This window comes from Engraulis encrasicolus, chromosome 12 (genome assembly GCF_034702125.1).
Source record: "Engraulis encrasicolus isolate BLACKSEA-1 chromosome 12, IST_EnEncr_1.0, whole genome shotgun sequence".
Classification (NCBI taxonomy): Eukaryota; Metazoa; Chordata; class Actinopteri; order Clupeiformes; family Engraulidae; genus Engraulis; species Engraulis encrasicolus.
In genome coordinates this window covers 25,557,632-25,579,775 of record NC_085868.1, presented here as the reverse complement: position 1 = coordinate 25,579,775, position 22,144 = coordinate 25,557,632, and the positions used below count along the sequence as shown (strand labels likewise).

Here is a 22,144-nt window from a genome sequence, read left to right as displayed (position 1 = left end):
TCATTCCTTTTTCTTTTTTCCCTCCATTTTTTTCTCTCTTTTCTCTACGTCCTCAGGGATAGATCCCATGTTGATCTTAGCCTTGGGTGTCCATCATAGGAATGGGAATGATATTGTGTACATTTGCTGTGTAGCGTAATACGTTGCCACTGAGGGTAGTCATTTTCACTAATGCCATGTAGTATGCGCATCCTGATGCCACGCCTACACACACACACACACACACACACACACACACACAGGTACACACACACACACACACACACACACACACACACACACACACACAGGTGCAAATCTACACGCACCCACGCACGCACGCACGCACGCATACACACACGCACACACCTTCGGCAGTTATCACAGTCATTCAAATCTGCATGACAGTATCTGCAGGCAGAACCCCTGTGTGTTATGCAGTCCACTAGCAACAAGAGGGCCAAAATATTGTCTCAAGGAGCCCCCTCTTGCTGAGGGCGGTTAGGGAGATGAATGTAGCATGTAGAGCTATCGCATCTCCCGATCTCAAGTCAACATCCTGGCCTTTGGAAGGAGCCCCCATGCGCCTCATCCAGCGTCTTTATCCTGGGCTGTCATCTTGCAGAGTCCAGGCTGGCCGTCTCGACTCCAGATTGGGCGGGTAACCGTTTGGGCATGGCCATCTGCGGGTAAAAACGGGAAAAATTGGCCATTTTCCGTTTTTGTTCTGCAGGTTTATGCCCATGTTAAAATTAGGCGGAATTTAGTGCACTTTGGCGTTTTTTTTTAGAACCTTTTGCGTGGGATTTGATCAGACACATCTGGCAACACTGCTCGTCTCTTCTGTTCAGCCCAGCGCCTACCCCACTCCTGTTCTCTTCTGTTCTGTTCTGCCCGCCGGCTCTTTATTGTTGTTGTAGTGCTGCATTACTATGACACAGCAGCACGCATGCTCCAGGGAAGGCGCCGCACGCTGCAGTTTCACAGAAAATACAATTAGCCTCCTAGTCCACCCATCTTGTTGCCTCCTGTTCCCCCATCACCACCAGCCCCTTACCCCAGCAGAAGTAGTTAGCCCAGGCCACCCTCATCCACAAATACTCCCCCTCCCCTCCTCTTGCCTCCTGTTGCCTGCCGCCACCACCACCCCAGCACAGGTAGTTATGTGCTTACCGTCTTAGGAATATATGTCACTTCCTCTACAGCGGTGACTACTCTTGCTTGTTATAGTAAGTAAGTGGAGCTCACAGTCTGGATGGGAAATTCAGGTCTATACGTATAGGTGCTCTTGATACAGTCAATCATGTGCTGCTACTGCTAGAGACGTCTGATTTGCATCATTGTGCTGCAGCATTATTAGAATGAATTTGCAAACAAAAGCCCAGCTGAATACTGTAGACTAAATTAAAAAGTGCACAGGGTAGACATAATATATGGGCAGTACTGGACTTATTTTGTGTCTACGTATCAATGAGATCGTAGCATTAGTGATAACAAACACACACACACACAGACACACACACACACACACACACACACACACACACACACACACACACACACACACACACACACACACACACACACACACACACACACACACACACACACACACACACACACAGAGAGAGACACACACACACACACACCATATATATCAGGTTATAAATTTGCCTAATAGTTAAAGCGCAGTGTATTGTATGTTTTACTGAGTGCTATATTTGAATGCCTATTCTTAGGAGGCAGTTTTATTATATTAGTTATATTAGCAGATTTGGTTCCTCACACTATATGACCAGTCCAAAGAGACAAATTTACAAATTTACATTACTCTTAATAATGTAACAACGCAGCTTTCTGTGGTGTTCATGAACGTGAGAACGATACGCACAGGGGCAGCTTAGAGAATTACTTCTTACTTCTCTGTTAGTCCCAAGGTATGTATCAGATGCCGTTTCGTTACCACTTCGGTTTCACTTGCTTTGATCAAATCGTGTCTCCGACATGGTAGAACATGTGGAAAACGTTTAAGGAAGTGCTCCCATAGTCCCCGGCCTGTCTACAAAATCCCCTCAGCAGAGCAAGGAGGTGACATGCTTTCACTCTATCTCCCTACCGACCTCCTTCCTGCCCTCACTCATGCCCGCCTCTCTCACTCAAACGTCAACACACTGAGAGACACATGTGAACATTCAGGCACACACACAGTCACACATACACATACACTTACACACACACACACACACACACACACACACACACTGTGTCTCCATCTGCACATGTATACACTTGTATACATCACACAGGCCTCCTGCTCCTTCAGTGTGAGTGTGTGTGTGTGTGTGTGTGTGTGTGTGTGTGTGTGTGTGTGTGTGTGAGAGAGAGAGAGAGAGAGAGAGAGAGAGAGAGGGAGAGAGAGAGAGAGAGAGAGAGAGAGAGAGAGAGAGAGAGAGAGAGAGAGAGAGAGAGAGAGAGAGAGAGAGAGGAGAGAGAGAGAGAGAGAGAGAGAGAGAGAGAGAGAGAGAGAGAGAGAAGGGGACCCACCCTGCCTGTACCTCTGACATCATTTCATCTACCAGGAGCTACGTGGAATTTGTGAGTGCTGGGAGAGAAACTCTGTTTATATAGCCAAGCTGTAATTGCCTCTGGAAGAGGGGGAATTCCTTTAAATATAAAAACCAGCGAAGGGAAGGTGGTTGGTTTTCGTGAGCGAGGGTGAAAGCAGGGCGGAGGAGAGGAGAGGAGAGGGCTAGAGGGGGCGCAGGAACCCCCTCATTAGGATTTTTTTCCATGCCAATGCGACATCTGCAGCGTTCGCTGGCAGCTGCGTGTTCGGCAGTCAAAACATCCCTTCCAGCACTGGCGGCACGAGTCCCGAGTCTAGAGAGTCCCACCGAAAAAAAGAAGAGTGCCAACCCCTCTGACCCCAGTTTCCCCCCCCTGCGTGTTGCCCAGAACATAACTCTCGCCTGCAATGCACTGTACTGTACGTCGTGACTTTCCCCCTCCCTCTGAAACAACATTTGAGGTTTTGAATGAAATATGAGTCCTCAAACTTTCTATGTGTATGGGACTGCACTGCACACAGGGCCACTTTTCAGTGGACAGGACTGCCAAGAAAGTCAACATGAAAAACCCATTACACCTTGACAGTAGTATTATGTTAAACAAGTGGGCGTCTAATAGTTTTTCTTAAAAGGGATGTACAGTTAATGGATTTTTTAAACACACATCTTCATGAAACACCACAAAACAACTCACAGGAGACTTTTAAAATACACTCAACTGAGAGTGCATTGTATTCCACAAAACCTAATACATCTTTGTCTTTTTTCCTTTTTTCTTTTCCACAGATTAAAGTTGCTTATAGACCAGGAAAAGGCCTACCAGGAGAGGAAGGACGAGGAGCACCAGAAGAAGCTGTCAAACCTCCAGGAGGAGCTCACTAAGCTCAAGTCCTTTGCCCTGCTGGTCGTCGACGAACAGCAGCATCTCACAGAGCAGCTTGCTGAGCAAACCGCCAAGGTCCAGGAGCTGACCGACACCGCCTCAAGGGCACAGGACGCCCTCAGCTCGGCCCAGGCACAGGCCCAAGAGGAAGAGAGCAAACTCCTCCGGTTAGAGACGGAGCTCCGTGACCAGGCTGCCCGCTTCCAGCAGGAGCAGGAAACCATGACCGCCAAGCTAGTCAGTGAAGATGCACAGAACAGGCAGCTACGTCAGAAGCTGTCGATGCTCAGCCGGCAGCTCGACGAGCTGGGGGAGACGAACAAGACCCTCCGCCGTGCCGAGGAGGAGCTGCTGGAGCTGAGAGACAAGATTGGCCGTGGGGAGTGCGGCAACTCCAGCATCGTGTCCGAGGTGGAGGAGCTGAGGAAGAGAGTGCTGGAGATGGAGGGAAAAGACGAAGAGCTGATCAAGATGGAGGATCAGTGTCGCGATCTAAACAGGAAGCTAGAGAAGGAGTCAAGCCAGAGCCGAAGCCTGAAGGCGGAGGTGGACAAGCTCAACCAGCGCATCACAGAGCTGGAGAAGTTGGAAGATGCTTTTGGGAAGAGTAAGCAGGAGTGCAGCACACTCAAATGCAACCTGGAGAAAGAGAGGACTGTGACTAAGAATCTGTCCAGTGAGCTGGACGTCCTCAAAGTCAGAATCAAGGAACTTGAGACCGTCGAGGGACAATTGGAGAAGACAGAGCTAACACTGAAAGAGGATCTTACTAAGCTCAAGACCTTCACGGTCATGCTGGTGGATGAACGTAAAGCAATGACTGAAAAGCTGAAGCAGATGGAAGAGAAGATACAGAACAGCACTGGTAAACTGCAAGCAGAACAAGAAAAGGTGACCAACGTCACTGAGAAACTCATTGATGAGAGTAAGAAAGCCCTGAAGGCCAAGGCCGAGCTGGAAGACAGAATGTGCGGCGCCACCAAAGACAGAGACGACCTTCAAGCCAAGCTCAAGGTCGAGGAGGAGAAAAGCAATGACCTTCAGTCCAAGCTAAACATGATGAAGAAGCGTCTGCAGTCCCTTGAGGCAGTGGAGAGGGAGTTCCTGAGGAATCGGGCCAAGGAGGAGCACATCAAAACCACCGCCCCTAACCGCTTCCAGCAAGAGGACAACAAGGTCAAAGACCTCACCCAGGAAGTGGAGAGGCTGAGGAGGAAGCTGAAGGATATGAAGGTTGTGGAGGACGACCTGCTGAAGACGGAGGACGAGTTCGAGACACTGGAGAAACGCTACTCCAACGAGCAGGAGAGAGCCAAGACCCTGATGGAAGAGCTGGAGATCTCCAGGAATGAGCTATCCAAGTACCAGCTGGCCGAGAAGGAGTCGTCCAACCAGGAGCACATTCTCTACAAACGCCTCAAAGACGAGGAGGCCAAGTCTTGCCACCTCACCCGCGAGGTTGAGGCCCTGAAGGAGAAGATCCACGAGTTCATGGGCACGGAGGAGTCCATCTGCCGCATGAAATCCGATCACACTGTCCTCCAGAGGAAGCTGACCCAGCAAGAGGTGAGGAACAAGGAGCTGGGCAGGGAGATGGAGAACCTCAACCGTGAGCTGGAGCGATACCGTCGCATCAGCAAGACACTGAGGCCTGGCATGAACGGACGGCGCTTCTCAGACCTGCATGTTGCCACCAAAGAGGTTCAGACTGACCCGGCGGATACCCTTCCGCCCAATTACAAGAGCTTGGCCCCACTGGAGTGCGCTGTGGTCAATGGTAAACTGTACGACGAAAGCGACCCGGAAGATGACCCCAATTACAATGAGGTTCACATCGCGAAGTGCAACCCATCGCTTATCAACAACGTCAATAACCTGAACAACAATATGAGGCGAGCAAGGGTTCCCTTCATGAAAACCAAAGAAAACCAGCATCCCATCAATGGCAAAATTTCACCCAGACAGAATGGGAATCACGTCCAACAAGACGTGGTTTTGACACACAGCCCAGGTCAGCCCCTACACATCAAAGTCACACCAGATCACGGACACAACATGGCGACCCTGGAAATCACTAGCCCGACCACTGAAAACGCTCAGTCCTACACCAGCACTGCAGTCATCCCCACAAGCGGTGCACCGCCCAAACAGAGGATCACAATCATCCAGAACACGTCAATCACCCCTCCCATGAAAACCAAGGGCTCTGCATCACTGGACAGTACACCATGCAGTCCAGACCAAGCCATGTCCCCCTTCACCATGGCTGCCTTCTCCCGGGCGATGACCCCTGAGTCCTCAGGGTCAGTCACCCCCGACCGGGCAATGTCCCCCATCCAAATCGTCTCTGTGACCACTGGCACCCCAGACCACCGGTCCCAGCCCCCAGAACCCCTTGAGGTGGCCGGGGGTCACACTGTTTTCCGTGTGAGCCCGGAGCGCCAGAACAGCTGGCAGATCCAACGATCCAACAGCACGGGTTCGAACGTCATCACCACCGAGGACAACAAAATCCACATCCACCTGGGCAGCCCGTACATTCAGGCTATCAACACCACCGGCTCTGTCAGCTCCAGGCCCCTGAGTCCCTGCTGTTCCCCGGGGCAGGAGCAAAGAACTCCGGTGCTGGCCAATGGCACTCCGGTAAAAGGCGGCAGCAGCAAAATCACCAGTAGCATCACTATAAAGCCCACCTCTTCCCCAATCACACGGCCGCAAATTACAGTAAGTAACATCTACGAATGACCCAGTTCACCAAGCACATGCAACCACCACCCACCCGTTCATCCCCCATCCATCTTCATCTACTATCATTTCTCCCATGCCCTGACACTCAACCATACCTATTCTATTTGTTTGCAAACCCCCCCCCACAACCCCTTTGTGTTTAGTTATTACTTTTACTTGACCATATTTTACCATCTAGAATGTTCAACGACAGCACTTTTCCTGTTTTTGTCAATTTGTTTGTTTGTTTGTGTGTGTGTTTGTTAATTTGATTGTTTTGCTTTGTTAAATAATTGGAAGGGTATATTGTGTCTGCATGATCAAAGAGTGGAGAAAGTGGGGAATGACAATAGCAGGATAATCAAGTGAAAGTGCTAGTACTGAACTTCATTTTAGCCATGGCTGTCTCGTGTGTGCACTTACTGTACTGTACTTGCTTTTCATGACAAATTACCATATACTGAAACTATTCACAGATCTGTATTTTTGCTTATACGTACATCATATACTACATAAATGACCTGCATTTGTGTTATGTTGAATATTTCTTTTATAACAATTAAAGTTGTTATGTGAATGCTTTTTTATCATTTGTGTTTGGAAAACAATAAGAAAATGAGTTGTCATTTTCTTGGATCCAAGCATGCCTGAGCATGGGCTGCTGTTGTGGTTTATCCAATGAGCCTGCTTGTTCATTATGTGTGGACATTGCATGTGCTGTCTTTGCCTCTGTTGTAGTCTATTAGCCCATCCTGTACACCCCCATAATGCACACTGTAGGTTACCATCAGTGGAACGCTGTAATAGACATTGAAAAGTTAAGTACCATAATACTACACTACTATGACATAACACAAGGCCTTTAGTAATGCATTACGACTTGGTCATTGCCATTCTGGGAACAGCAAATTCATAACGCTGTGTCTTAACGGGTTAAATGATAACACATCTATTGGTTAATTTTGTTACAGTAATTGATCAGATGACCCTCACATGTACAGACTTACACTGTAAGTTACAGGATATATATATATGATGTAATGGGTCACATTCATCTTGAAAACAAAACCCATTTGTTCTTAGAAACATTACCCAAAAAGGATAAAATGCACTGCACTATAAAAATAAACATTTCGTACCTGCTCGAAAAAATTCTTAAAGATTTAGGCAACTTCAGGCAAATTAAAGAACTCTTTTTTTTCTTTAACCACCAGATCTCTGAGAACTCTGTGTTAACATTCAGGGTTTATAGAAGGATGGAAAAAAATAATTCTGACATATGTTTGCTTGGCTGAGTTTAACTCATAAGCTGATGTCATAGTTTCTCTCCCGATATCCAAAACACAGAAATCCAGTTACTGGGGAGCCTGCATGGGTGAGTTTGCAGGCTGTTAGTGATACAATGGAAATTCAGTTTACAGCATGTGCGAGTGTGGGGTAGAGAGAGCAGTAACTATTTATTCTAATGCTAACAGTAAAATGAGAAAGTAAGAATACCCACCACTACACCCATTTCTTTCGAGAAAAGGAAATTAAAACTTTTTTTTTGCAAAAACGTGGATTTTGAACCCAGTATTTGGCAAGGCTTGCCAATAAGGTAAAATAAATGTTGTGGTGGTCAGAGGTCAATGGAGACGGCAGATGCTACGCATTTCACATCTAAAGCAGCGAGGTGATGTCATTCTTCCTGTGGGAACCCGGCGCTCTGCACACTTTTATTCCCCTCCAAACTGGGGAATAGATCACTCAGTTGTCAGTACACTACAGACATAAACACACGTGCAGATGCTCAGGCAGACACACACTATGCTGCACACACCATGTTGCATGTGTTTTGCCCATGCATTGAAATGAGGTGTGCATGTGATACGTTTTGTATACAGACTGAAAAGACTTGATAAGATTGTTTTGGGGAAAATGTGTAAAAGCACAGCAGCCGGTCACAGGTATCACATTTTGTTGTGTCTTTTGACAAACTAATTGTCTTATTCAATAAGAGTGTTTTGTGGAAGTCTCGGCTACCTCCACCCACCCCCCCAAGAGCTTTCATAGAAGAAGAAGGAAAAAAGAGGAAATAGCATATACGGATATCTCCCTTCTTCGTCTGTGATGGTTGCAAACTAACACTGCGCAGCATTGTGAAATCCCTTCCAGATCAGACATGAAACAGCTGCGTCTCCAGTACAACCATCGTTCACACAGAAAATAGACTGCAGAGGCCAGGAAAACACCCTCTGACTCACGGTTAATGTACAGAGCTGGCTATGTCAACCGTTAAATTGATTCAGGCTGGAATTTTTCTCGCAGTCTGGACTGGAAGGCTGCTGGATCCCCTCTGTCTGTGTACGCATTACTGTAGTATAAGAAGCAGTCTGAATGAGATGCTGTTCGTCTTAGTTTGGACAGCTGTTTACTTTTGCCACCCAAATGTGCAGCCATCCCCAGTGATATAACGTGGCCAAAACGCAGCTTATCAGCTCTATATAAAACAATGAAGTCACATCTGTATTTGGACGACGATAAAAAATAATAAATACCTCCAAACACTGCCACAGCATAAAGAACATTCTGTATAGTAATCCCTGTATAAAAAAAACGATTCCACAGTAATCTATCTTGAGGTATATTATACACATCCGTTTGATGCTGTTTTAAAGAGCTTCTAAGTAAACTACCAAAGAGTAGGTTTATGTTCCTGTAACTTTTATGGCCCCTGATATTTTTATCACAATGATCTGTTGCGGCGGGCAGTCATCAACAGAGTGTGCCAGCATTATGAGCACCATGCTTCCTGCCAGCTTGGAGGTGGATGAACTTTGTTTTTCGCCTGCATGTGTGTGTAGTCTACAAGAGACAGCAAATGACAGTGAAATTCACATAGCCTCATTTTCACGGACAATAAACCCAGAGGATAAAATAAACCATTTGGCCGAGGCTGTAGCTAGCAGGCCCTCGACGCCGCTGGGTGAGCGAAAGCGGATCCCTGAGAGCCGTATCCTCCGAAACCGGTGTCTCCTGACGCCGGCTCAGTTAGAGCCCCAAAACAAACGCTTTGTTTGGTTTGGTTTCCGTGGCGACACCCGTGCCAGCAGCGCCTGTGTGCAAGTGAGCTGCCGGCCAGCTACTTGGCAATGAGGAAGTGCTTACTCCGACTGACTCCTGCGCTTTACGACTCCGAAGGGAGGACACTTTTAATTACGGGTCATTATACGTTAAAACTACATGCACCCTGACGTGACCTACACTGAATTTTCTGGTACATTACCCACCGCCACCACAGGCACGGCATGACCCAATTCTCAAATACATGCCCCCGAATGAATTGTCGTGAGCCATGGTTCAACACGCATATTTTAAAAGTTAATTCTCAAAACCGTAAAGCCAGCAACTCTCTTGTGCCCGCGGGGCCATGGGTGCGTGCGTGGTGCCCAACAATAGCTGCTTATAAATTCGGCCTCGAGTTGCCCCACTCTTTCCAGCTCCCTCCATAAGAGAGGACAGGGCTTACTAAATAATGGGAAGGATAGACGCTCAACTGACTGATAAAACAGTCTGAAATTCTTCTCCTTCTCTCTCTCTGCTAACTCTTTCTCCCCCTTCCACTCCCGATAAGATGTGCACCTTCGGTGGCGGAGGAATAATTGCACACAGTGCCCCAGGTCAAAACACAGATAGGGCCCTCCCTGCCAAGGTCATACTACAGTATGGACACCAACACCAATACTGGAGGGTGCTGGGCCCAGGGGCAAATGCCTTGCTAAGCCCCCTAAAGCTCCGGCCCTGGACACCTTCAAATGTCTCCTCCCTCCCCCTCCTCCATCCTTCACACTGCCGGCGAAACAGCTGAGGCTATTGATGAAAAATAGCCGTGGAGAAGGGAGAAGGGAGGGGAGGGCCAAGTTGAAAGGCGCTGAAATGACGGCGGGTGATGACAATCACAAAAGCATTCCTGCGGTGACATCACTGCCCAAGACAGCAGCAGGAGTGGAAGCGATCGATGAACGATGAGATCAATCCTGCAGTAAACAAATTAGAGCAAAACCCACCCCCACCCCCTCTGGGGTCAATCCCGAACGCTGCCTGTATTCAGGGTAAATTGATCCAACACCTGTCTTACCCAATACCCAAACACAGACACACACAGACACACACACACACACACACTCATGTAACACAGATACACAGATACACCGGTGTGCAGACACAGACACGCACACATTCCCACACATTAGCGTGTACACAGACACAGACACACACACACACACACACACACACACACACACACACACACACACACACACACACACACACACACACACACACACACACACACACACACACACACACACACACACACACACACACACACACACACCTTTAATCGAATAGTACATTCTATGTCCTCCTGCTGCACATTCCCAAGCAGAGAAGAGATCTCTGTGCAGTCAGTGCACATGTCAGACAAAAAAATGAGCTGAAATTCAGCGGAGATGAGTGAGTTCAGTTCAGCTCCAGAGAGGAGCTGGATGAGAGATGTCGTCATTCTTTTCAGCACATGTGCATGTGGTCATGGAGATTTTTCTTGCATGGCTGCATCGGGTTGTTTATAGCTGCTTCGTTGATACATGAACTTACAGCACGTTTAATTTATTGCGCCATGAGGCTGCTCATCTTGGCCTTGCCAGTTGTATTTCATCTTGTTGTCTTCCCACCTTGATTTACCACCGTAAAAATTACACATGCCAGCCGCAAAAGCAGACCGCTTTCCATTAGTGCCAGCCATGAGATGCGAGAAAAAGACTGACAATACCACAACAACGTTGTTTAGTATAATCATGGCTTAGTTTGACTACCACAGACCAAAGGGAATACTCCAAGAAGCTGGTAGTAAACCAGGTGGATTTAACCTTGAGGTAGTGGTAAATCATCTAATATACAGTAAGGGCCTGGACTCCTCATTTCCGTAACAAAATGATGCCTGCAGTGTATATTAGCAGGTTTACCACTTCCTTTAGGTTAAATAAGCCCGATTCATCACTTAACCCTGTCGTTGGAACACCCCTCAAAAGTCCTATTTCTAAAAGCAACAACAAAAAAACTGATTTTGAATTTTGTTTTCGTGTGTTATATTACAATGAACCTGAGCAGGAAAAATATAGCGCTTATAGAGCCAAAGCTTACCCTGTATTGGGCACAGGCCTTGATGCAGATCTTCAGTTTATAGTTAGCATGTAATTCATACCAAAGAAGTCAGTTTTACTTAATTATGACATATTGTATGAATATGAATGAATGAATGAATGAATGAATGAATACACCTTTATTGCCCCGAAGGGAATTTGTCTTGCGTGTATCTGGTTAGCCATACATGATCAGGGCTGGTATGGTAGCAAAAAGAGGCACGGCACTTTCGTACAGCCTTTCACAACCCCCTAGACCAGGGGTCAGGAACCTTTTTGGTGGAGAGAGCCATAAACGCCAATTTTTAAAAAAAATAAATGTTAATGAGAGCCATAACATTTGAAAAAAAAAACACTGAAAAAGGATGCATTTCAAATAAGCCCAACAATTTTAGAGTGTACTGTCAGGTTATTAGTTTTATTGATAACAGGTAAGTATAGGGTTGCCAACTGTCAACTTCATTGTGGTGAGTGTCAGGGAGAATTTTGTATTTCTTAGATGCAATTTCCTGCATTTTAACACTTTTTAACCTCCCTTGTCCCGTTTCAACTCAGTATGGAACCCGTACTTTTATTTATAAATACAGGACGATTCCATATTTCAAGGGATGGTTGGCAACCCTAGATAAGTAAGAGCCATATACAGTTCCCAAAAGAGCCACATGTGGCTCTAGAGCCATAGGTTCCTGACCCCTGCCCTAGCCTATGCCAGATAAACAGTCCAGCTCTGTGCGTGGTCAAACCAAGAGTCATATTGACCTTTGGCTCTCATATCATTGTTAATGCAAAGACAGCAGACCCTATGGGGAGAAAGGACAGCACCATCTTGTGGTGTAGGTGGATTCTCACAGCTGCAGCATGACTTTCTCTGGCAACTGCTGGTAAAGGAACAAATAAAATTCACCTAAATATCTATTCCTGCAAGGATATCAGACTTACTGGAAAAGACCCCTGGACACAGGTTACATGAATGCACAGACTATGAATGTACTGTGGTGTAGGCAATTATGTGTTGTGCTTTTCGAAAGGTTATGGAATGGCAATACTTGCATCATTGCCAGTGAGTCAATATCTTAAATACTATGAATATGAAATGTAAATACCTTTTCCCCTCTGTCATTCAAACAGATACCTCTTGAAGCATTCCGACGCCCTGGTCCCACGAGGATTCCCAAACCGAAACCCTACGGAGGAAAAGGGACAAACAATGCTGTCAATGGAGGAATAAATAAAACACCACAGCCATCCCAAACACTGCAGAACGCAGCCAAAAATCCACCCAACAATTTAAACGTAGCAGCAAAAGGCGCAACAAAAACATAGAAATAATGTGGACAGGATTTTTATCTGAGATAAAGACAACTTGTTTATTCTCTCATCTAAACTTTTTTTGTGTATCATTGGTGCTATTGATGATTAAATGTGACAATCAATTTTAGATATTTTTTATTATTCATCATGTTTTACCATAGTCAAAACCGTTGTCAATCAGATTGATAAGAGACAAGATCTCTGGGGTTTTCGGACGGCAACACCTGTCCTCTTCAATGGAATTTACATTTAACATGGTGCTTCTATCTATTTTATAACTGTTTGCATTATGTTGCTGTCTGGAACACAATATTTTTTTGTATCTGTCACATCATTAAATCCCTCAATATGGCATTAGTGATATACACATCCTAGCAATAATGTATATAAGATGCTGGTAGACTAACTAGTTCCATGTTTTGTTCTACGCCAACGTCCTTTGTCTTTTTAAAAAAAATCCATCACAAACATTGTAATTAACAGCTATGTTAATAAAGATTATGTTTTTATACTATTTTGTGTGTGTGTGTGTGTGTGTGTGTGTGTGTGTGTGTGTGTGTGTGTGTGTGTGTGTGTGTGTGTGTGTGTGTGTGTGTGTGTCAGGGCTTGACATTAACTTTTTAAGTCACAGGCCACATTGGCTAGTGGTTTTTCGGAGTCACTAGCCATTCAGCTATTCTGCTAGCCAAAAATCTGATGGGCCTATTGTTTTTTTTTCTTTGCCATGATACTGTACATCTAACCCAGTGGTTCCCAACCTATGGGTCGGGACCCACCTTATGGGTCGCCAAAGATCCACAGGGGGTCGCGGAGCCCTCTTGATTTTAAGGGGTTTCATTTTAAATATATATAGCCCATGCTGAATAAAAGACAAAGCATTTAACTAATAAATGCATAGAAGCAACAAATTGCAAGTGCTATATTAAACATTTATTCTATATTTGACCAAAGACGAATTGAGGAATAAAATAACTAAAATTAGTTTTCGCAGGAAACAGAGGGCATCTTGTGACTCCGTCTCGTTCGCATGGTTGGGTCACCAAAGCTTACAATAGTAAAAACATGGGTCCCTTAAGAAAAAGGTTGGGAACCACTGATCTAACCTCCGAAGATGAGGTGCTGAAGCAAGGAGATGAGTGCATACCTTTCTACATGGAAATAAATTTAGAAAATAGAAACAGCAAAGCTGATCTTTTTCTAGAACAAAAAACTGATACACAAGGGGCAAACAACAGAATATATGCGACTCTGATATGTCATACCAATGACTAAGCGCCCTGCCAAATTGGCTAGGGACACTGAAATTATTACTAGCCACAGCCAAGTTTTACCAGCATTTGGCTGGTTGGCAGGTGCCAGTGTCGAGCCCTGGTGTGTGTGTGTGTGTATGACCATGATGCTTAACAAGTTTTGCACCAGTTTTTTGCCTTTTAGTAGAGGTGTCAAAAGTAAAAGTAAAAGTAAATTCATGGTGTACATACAAGCACATGATATTACATAGCTGTTTCCACTGTACCTAATGAGAAAAATATACTTGTTACGGGAAAAATACTAAAAACCCTATCAAGGACCCACCACAAACTAGATCCAAACAGTGCAGAGTTACCTGATCGTAAGACAAGTACACACAAGTCTACTGGTTACTCAGATAAGTTACTTGTGTATGTGTATGTGTATGTGTTGGAAACAAACTGTGTTTCGTCTACTCTTGACACCTCTGCCTTTTAGTAGGTCTACATCAGGGCTATCCAATTAAAAGTCACAGAGGGCCAGTTTTTCAAATTGCCACAAATTATGCACGGCCACAGATAGCACAATTACTTGTTTTAATTTTGTTCTGACATCCAAGGGCCGCATCTGGCCCCCGGGCCGCCATTTGAATAGCCCTGGTCTATAGTATGTTGTATGGTTATATGACACCAGTTATTAAGAGAGCCCAGTTAGCCCATGACAGAGAGGCTTGGACAACTAAGTGCATGCAACTGAGCCCAATATCCATAGCCTATCAGTGTCATCTCTTAGTAAGCCAAAATGCAACTGGGCAGAGGATTTCACACATCTAACAACCCCTGCACTGCATCCATATCAATGCCATCACTACTTAGTAGTACACCAACTTCTTACACATGAATTGAAAACCACCTTTCCACGTTGCAATACTTAGCCTGTCTTTACGCTGAGGCTTGTGTAGCCTGTCTTTATGCTGAAGGCTTGTGTTCCTTCACTAGTGAGCTGTAGTAGTAATGTGTCGTTCATGAACGAACCGTTCGTTTTGAACGAGTCTTTGAAGTGAACGAAGCGAACTAGTTCCCCGCCTCTCGTTCACTTCGTTCGTTGGTGAATCACCGGTCTGTCACTAGTCAGTCAGACAGTAGCAGAAGTGGTCGTCCAATGAACATTTTAATCTGCGCAAAGGGGCACCACTTTATCTCTTAATGTGATATCTTAATATTACCAGAGTTTTTACACATACCGGGTATTTAGTTCATAATTTAGAAGAGCTCAGCGGTTCACATAGTCCACAGTTCACAGCTCTGAACGAGCTGAGCTCTCGTTCCTGAACGAGGAGCCAGTGAACTGCAGCCAATGGTTTCCATGACCACGAATACACAACTTAACGTGGCAGAGACAAAGGCATACTTCTAGTTGGAAATGCCACTTGTAAATTATATTTTATTCTTTTTTTAATGGGTGATACTGTTCAATACATAAAATTAATCTGCAAAATAGGTTTCAGGTGATATGTTTAGACACGAGGAGCACCTTAGATCTACACAGCACAGCGAGAACGAACTGTATTGAGCCCGCGAACAAGAGACCAGCCTGGGCGCATAGCAACAGTCTCCATGACCACGAATAAACAACTTAACGTGGCAGAGACGAAGGCATACTTTTTGGTTAAAACAGCTTGTAATTGGGCTTTTTTAAATGTGTGCTGCTGTTAAATAAATAATATAACTAGGCAAAATGAGTTAAGTTGATATGTTTGGACATGAGAAGCACACAGGCAAAGTATGAATGCCCCCCTCCTCCTCTCGTTCACTGAACTAGTTCGCTCGTCATTCACCCCTTGCTCTCCTGCATTGTGGCGTGACGTAATCAAAATGAACGACTGAACGAACTGTGAACGAACGAATTCCTCAGCAGAACTGAACGAAGAGAACGAACTGGCGCGAAAGAATCGCCATGCCCTTCACTAAACTGTAGGCCTAGAGAGCCACATTGTTTACTGTACAAACTCATCTGTAAAGGAGATAAGGGGTCATCCAATCAAAATAAGCAGCACAACAAGCAGTGACCAATCCTATTCAAAATAACTGTAAACCACGCCTACGCGGCAAATTCCTGTTTGCCTTTTCAGCAGCAAACGCGGGATTCGTCTCATTTCCCGGGAACAGAGCATCGACAGACAGGCAATGGTCAAAAGAAATGTTTATTTATATACCATTGAAAACATTAACGAGGTGCACTTTTTAAGTAATACGTGGCTTGGAATGCTATAGTTTGCCTACTTACAATAACAGTAGGCCTACTTTGGTGGATTTAGGACTTGTCTGTCATTGGGGTAGAAAACCACAGCTGTCTTTGCAAACGTCAGTCAGATAAGTAACCTAGTGCTTTATGAATTATCCACTTTAATTGCCAAGAAACCACGCTGGAGAAGCTACATATTTGGAGGCATTACGAGTATACAAGTTACCCAGGGATAAAGGCGCAATGGATAATGTATGCTTTGAGCGACGTGCCCTGGTCGAAATCCCTGAACCACAGCCAAAAATTGCAGGTAAGATATCTATAAATGCTTAAAGATTCATGCTTTTTAGGACATCACATTCAAACAATTGAATGTTAAGTTTAAAACTTTTGACACTTCCTTTATTCGCTTGCTAGCGTTAGCCGGAAAGTTTCAATTTTGGCGCAAACAGTCCATTTCCCTCCAGCATTGTGTTGCCTTGTTAAATAGCCCCTGGGGTTTACATGACCTCAGATTGTTGTTAATATCCCACCACTATATGACTTGACCCCTACACACACCAAATCTGGTTTAAAAGGCACATTTAGTCTTGCAACGTATGTGTACAGAACACAATATCTGTATGATTCTTTTTCGCAAATTGCTAACCCTAGCGGTCAGTTTCTAACCTTTGATTTACAACTTAGCTGGCGCGAGAATCAATACTCAGGAAATAGCTTTTTTTTCACAAAGCCATCACGTCAGTGACTTGATGATAAATGACATAAAATACTCATTGTGAGAAAGTTAAGTAGACTTATTTTGATAGTAGGCTACTGTCCTGTATAATGATATTACATAACGGGACAGCGTGGTGGATTTTGATTAGAGAATTTATCAACAGTAGTGGCTCGCGTAGCTAGCAAGGCCTGCTAGAACGTTCCCTGACCTGATGTGTTTCTGACCTGATGTGTTTCTTACTTAGTAAATCAATGAAATACAACGTAATAAGGACTTAACGATGGTCTTTGATTGCAGCAAGCATTTAGGATTTATTTTCTCGCATCCAATTATGCACACAATGATTGAAACAACTTACGTGGCTTTCAGTCCCTCCACGCTGCAAGGTAGCAAGGGCCTGTTGCGGACAACAGGTTCCCATGAGAACTAGAACTATTCTAGGCCTATTACTTAAAAGTAACATTCAGAATTCTTGAGTAGCCAACACTGCACACATTGGTGGGAGGGGTGTAACATTTTGTGTGAGGACTTTACTGTATGGTGTAGTTTCATGTGAAATTGTTCACATGAAGTACATGGCCTACTGTGTGTGTGTGTGTGTGTGTGTGTGTGTGTGTGTGTGTGTGTGTGTGTGTGTCATAACAATGGCATAATGGCCACTTGAAATTTGGGCCATGTTAAGTTTTCAGGGCTGCAAATGAATGTAATGTAATGTAAACTCCCTCTCCTTACAGGCCGCCTGCGCAGGTCCTACATGGATGTCCTGAGCACCCGCATGAGCCCTCTACCAAACAGTGCCATTTCCCTATCTAGAAGAAGCAGGCCATGTATGTATTTTATTCATTTATTTGGGATGGTTATTTTGCAACAGACAGGTCTGTGCCCACCCCCAAAGCATATAGCTATCCAAAGTGTGTCAGAAATCTGAAACATTATCATTTCTCTTCTCTCTTGGCAAAGTTTTTTTTTTTTAAGTCCTATCTATTCGAGCAGCATTGCACCCCAGTGCACACGAGGTCCATTAAGACATAGTGTGGAGGAACTTGGCTTGCCTGCAGTCTATTTGACCAAAACCTCTGAAAGACCTCAGGGATAAACTGGGGATTGCAAGTTCGACTCAACATCATTGCCTAAACTAACTGTCAAATACTCTGGGATATGACCGAACAAATAATTCCCAGAGTCTGGCTTTACAAACTTGTCCAGCCGCATTTCCACATAAGAGTAAAAACTCAAATCTCTAATGTATCAGCTTGATTTTACACATCAGTGCTTGTTGTGCAACCTTCAGTTTGACGTATTTTGTTAAGCAGAAAAAAAAAACTTAAATTCATTGTTGTCCTTTCTTGATTTTACACAATGGTTCTTTTGCAACCCTCAGTGTATCATACCATTTGTTGAGCAAAAACACAATGATCATACTTGACGTTGTTGTTGTCTTTCCTTACAGTGGTTTCATGCTCTCGGAGGCCGTGGATAGGCGAGAGCGACTCTCGAGGAGAGGAGGAGGAGGACGTGAAATCTCCCACAACCATCTCCAGTCATCAGCTCGTTCAGCTTCTCAGCTCTCTCATACTCCTCAAAGAGGTAAGCGGACTCCATCGCTTCATTTGTTGGTCAAAATGTACTTTGGATTTGTTGATATTTAACTCGTTTATCATGATGGTGTTAATAAATATTTATATTTAACAATGGTACAATGCACCTTAATTACCGTGACATCATTGAACATGCACCTGACCTGATTTAGTCACTGAACAGAATCTTGTCAGTATGCAGGTAAATAAAACGTTCTGGGTATATTCTGTGTGACGTGTGGAACAGCGTTCTGCCACCGGAATGTCCCGGAGTACGGCCACATTTGGAATGAATTAAGAGTTTACTTGACTCGTGCGCTAACTGAATATTGCCACCATCCAGCTTAAAAATATTCCTTGCCTGTAATTGTGCTCATTGACTAGTTTTCCTCTGCAGTCCCTCCAAGGGAGATGTAAAAGACAAGAGGCATAAAATATGAAAGCTATTTTTAAAAAAAAGAATAAAGGTGTAAAAGGTGGTGTCCAGTTGGCTAATAAGGAAACCGCTTTTCTTATTCAGAAACAGAAGTGCACAGATGACTCATCAAAGCTGAAGCTGCTGCTCGAAGACCTTCTTCAGAAGAAAGCCAGTGTTTACAGGTCTATCCCCTACTCACGCCTTGGGTCCAACAGGGATGCCCACTGTTACAGGAAAGCCTACCCACATCTCCTGGCTTTTAAGGTGAGTTTAACGATTAAATTTTTTTAAAAAAAAGTTTTAAGAATCTTCTATTTAAGCAATGCTGTTGAAGGCACAGTGTTGTAGTCTAGGAGTAATATGAAGTGTGATATTGCACCATGCTACATTGGGCACCTTCACTTCCTTCGAGATTGAGTATCTCTACTACAACCCACGCTGTGGTTGTTGTATTTTAAAATGCCACCTTGCCCTTCTCTTTCTCACTCTTGCATTCTTTCCTTCTTCTTCCTTTTTCCCCCTCCTCTTCTTTTTCTTTCCTCCTTCCTCTATATCCAGCGTTCGTGCCAGGAGGGTGGCCAGACCCTGGTGCGAACTGGGGACTGGGAGTCTGTGCTGGAGTTTGTGCTGGCAGGCTGGAGGTGTACCAGCGAGCTGCCCCAATGGGACACGACTGGCCACAACGTGCTCCGCCAACACTGCTACTCCGCCTTGGCCAGGCACTGCAGCATCGCGCTGCGGCACCATCAGCCGCCGGCCAACAAGGCCCGAGAAATACTGAGGAGGTGAGCAATTCTTGTACTGACACTACCATGTGTGTTTTTATGTTACTGACACTGGCTTTCTAAAGGTGAAGATGCAATGCTTATATGTGATGTTTTGACGGATACACAAATTGCTTATTGATGTACACCATGCATCTGCTTTTTTTCCTGTATAATCAGAATCCCCACCCCCTTCCAACCTAATTGCATGTGTAAAGCCAGTCAACATTGAAAATGATTGCATTACCATGTAGTCCTCCTCATCATGTTGCATGGCTGAGACTTCCTCACTTTGCCATCGTGCCAGCATGTTGCTACTCTATGTGTCAGCCAAGGTGCCTGCTTCTACAGTGTCAAGGCCTCTTAAATTGTTCTTCTTATCGAGAAGTTGACGTAAAGATTGTGCATTGCGGTGCATTGAAAGCAGTTTGCATTAGTTGGCTGGATCGGCGCGTAGTTGCTGACATGCTGTCTCATTTAGACTTTGCCATTTACAGCCAGTACGAATCCAGTAGCTCATCAATTTCCTATTTGCATAAAAAATATCTAGTAATTATGTAAGCAATAACGAGGTCAGTTTTCTCGCAATACCTTTTTTTTATGTAGAAAGATTTTCTCATGCACCCAAAGGTGTCTTCAGGTTCACATTTCTACTTCAAAAAGTTTTGACTGCAACTGTTTGGAGAAGATGAAGGGAATATGATGATTTTTGCATAATTCATGTAAAAACCTGCTAGCACGCCAGCATTGGAAATTATCACTGATTGCAGTCGATGCATAGAAGCATTACAAATTTTCCAGAAGGCATTTATTTCAGGAAGCAGACTCCTTTTTGAATAGTCACTGAACTGTGTGAGTCTTGCAGAATGTTCCAACTACAAGAGCATATAAGGTCCAGTTGCACTTCAGTGGTTTCTCTCAACAAACTCAAACAAAGCAAAAACACAATACCATTTTAAAAGCTGTACAGCTAGTAAGAGATCGATATGTGGGCAGCTATTGCCCTTTCATGCTTGCCAGCCAGCTCCCCCACTAACACAACACTGCAGTATTCGCTTCTGTTCTCTCATACATTGCTAAATCACCCTTCCACCAGCGTTCATTCGATCAACAATAACTTGTGTGCAATTCTCTGCAAAGAAAAACATTGTTCTTTTTCCATCACCATTGCTTTGTTGTAAATTGAAAGTTTTAAATGTTTGATGGAGGGGTATATCTAAATCTGACATTGCCAAGAAAGGGATAAACGATGGTTAATTAAGTGCAAAGCTGTGTGTAATTTCTAACACAATCTTGTCTCTTCCCTGCCAGATTAAAAACGGCACGAGGTCACAATCATCAGATGTCGTCGTGCGTGGAGGAGCTGAAGCAGCTACTCAAAGACCTGAAACATTAAACGGGAGGTTCGATAATTATCAAGCAGAAACGCTGAAAAGATGGATTCCCTCCGCCGATTCAAACGGTGCCATGGCAACTAGCTCGGCGAGATTTTTTTTTTAAAAGGAGTGAGCAACAGGGTACCATACACACAGAGCCTGTCACCTGTGTACTAGTTTAACACGGGGTACCAAAACAGTCTGTACTAGCAAACACAGGCTTCCAAATGCACAACAGCCTGTCAACTTTGTGCTAGCGAACACATGGTACCAAAACAGAGCCTGACCTAGCGAACACAGGCTTACAAACACAGAGCCTGTCACTTGTGTACACCCACCTGCTGTGAGAGGTGTGTGTGAGACGATGGCGAGGTCAGCTTTGCGAAATTGCCTAGTGGAATTTATATGTATTTTTTTTTGCAAACCAAACTTTTATAATGAATTTTTCTAAGTCCTGAGGATCACCCTCAAGCGCAATGCATTTAATGAATATTATATTTTTTGTACAGCTTTTTTTTTTTTTTTTAAATAATAATAATAGTTGATGTCAAAGAATGTGAAATGGCCCACAAGCCTCACTGTTACTTGAAATGCATGTGCTGTTGAGTTTGTGTGCTTTGTAAACTTGTTTGTATTTATATGTAAATGTGCTTTTTTGTCTTGTATCGTCCTGTTTAATGTCGCACTTTTATGAAAAACAAATGGATTGGTTGTGTTCTACCTGGAAACTTGAATTTGAAATAAAAAAATAAACTCTAAGTATTGAAATAATTGAACAGATGTTTTGTTTTGTGTTGGAATAACTGGTAAATAACAATTGTGAGTAACTTGAGGCAAACATTTGTGGAAATTTCCTTGGAGCTGAATGTATCAGACAAAGGAACTATGCTGTGGGGTCAGAGACAAGGCCTTACCTCTGTTTGCTGTTCCAACCATACCATCTAAGGGCAGACAGTGGAGCAAGTGGAAGTTGTTGGGTACCTGGGCACCGAATTGGACACCTCCCTGTCTTTCTGGCAGCAGGTGGACATTCTTTTTATTTATTTTTTTAAAGCACTGCAACACCTCCACCAACTCAGGGAAACTCTGGACAATCCAAGTCAGCAATGACAATCTGCCCTACTCTACTGTTCCCCCATAGATTCAGTCCTTCCTTTAGATATCTCC

At 44.3% G+C, this 22,144-nt stretch overlaps 2 protein-coding genes and 1 long non-coding RNA gene across 4 annotated transcripts in view; 2 read left to right on the top strand and 1 right to left on the bottom strand.

The window, feature by feature from the left end:
• Positions 1 to 13,161, top strand: part of filip1l (filamin A interacting protein 1-like) — a 138,643-nt gene extending 125,482 nt beyond the window's left edge. Inside the window, exons 6-7 of one of the 2 annotated variants that reach the window (XM_063211830.1) lie at positions 3,333 to 6,153; positions 12,465 to 13,161. In XM_063211830.1, the coding sequence (XP_063067900.1) occupies positions 3,333 to 6,153; positions 12,465 to 12,659 (3,016 nt within the window). In that variant the 3' untranslated portion in view covers positions 12,660 to 13,161. Of the gene's footprint in view, positions 1 to 3,332; positions 6,734 to 12,464 lie in introns of those variants that run through there. The other variant, XM_063211831.1, reaches the window with a different exon arrangement.
• The window catches only part of LOC134459473 (uncharacterized), a 25,865-nt gene extending 8,605 nt beyond the window's left edge, over positions 1 to 17,260 (bottom strand). The window contains exons 1-2 of the long non-coding RNA XR_010036854.1: positions 17,201 to 17,260; positions 12,440 to 12,520 (exon numbers count right to left, since the gene is read on the bottom strand). This is a non-coding gene — a long non-coding RNA (uncharacterized LOC134459473). The remainder of the gene's footprint in view (positions 1 to 12,439; positions 12,521 to 17,200) is intronic.
• On the top strand, positions 16,014 to 21,753 carry LOC134459472 (uncharacterized). Its single transcript, XM_063211832.1, has 6 exons — positions 16,014 to 16,431; positions 17,577 to 17,669; positions 18,293 to 18,429; positions 18,940 to 19,101; positions 19,396 to 19,622; positions 20,913 to 21,753. The coding sequence occupies exons 1-6, from the start codon at positions 16,365 to 16,367 to the stop codon at positions 20,995 to 20,997; spliced, it is 771 nt and encodes a 256-aa protein (XP_063067902.1). The 5' UTR covers positions 16,014 to 16,364; the 3' UTR covers positions 20,998 to 21,753.
• Positions 21,754 to 22,144: the final 391 nt, after the last annotated feature.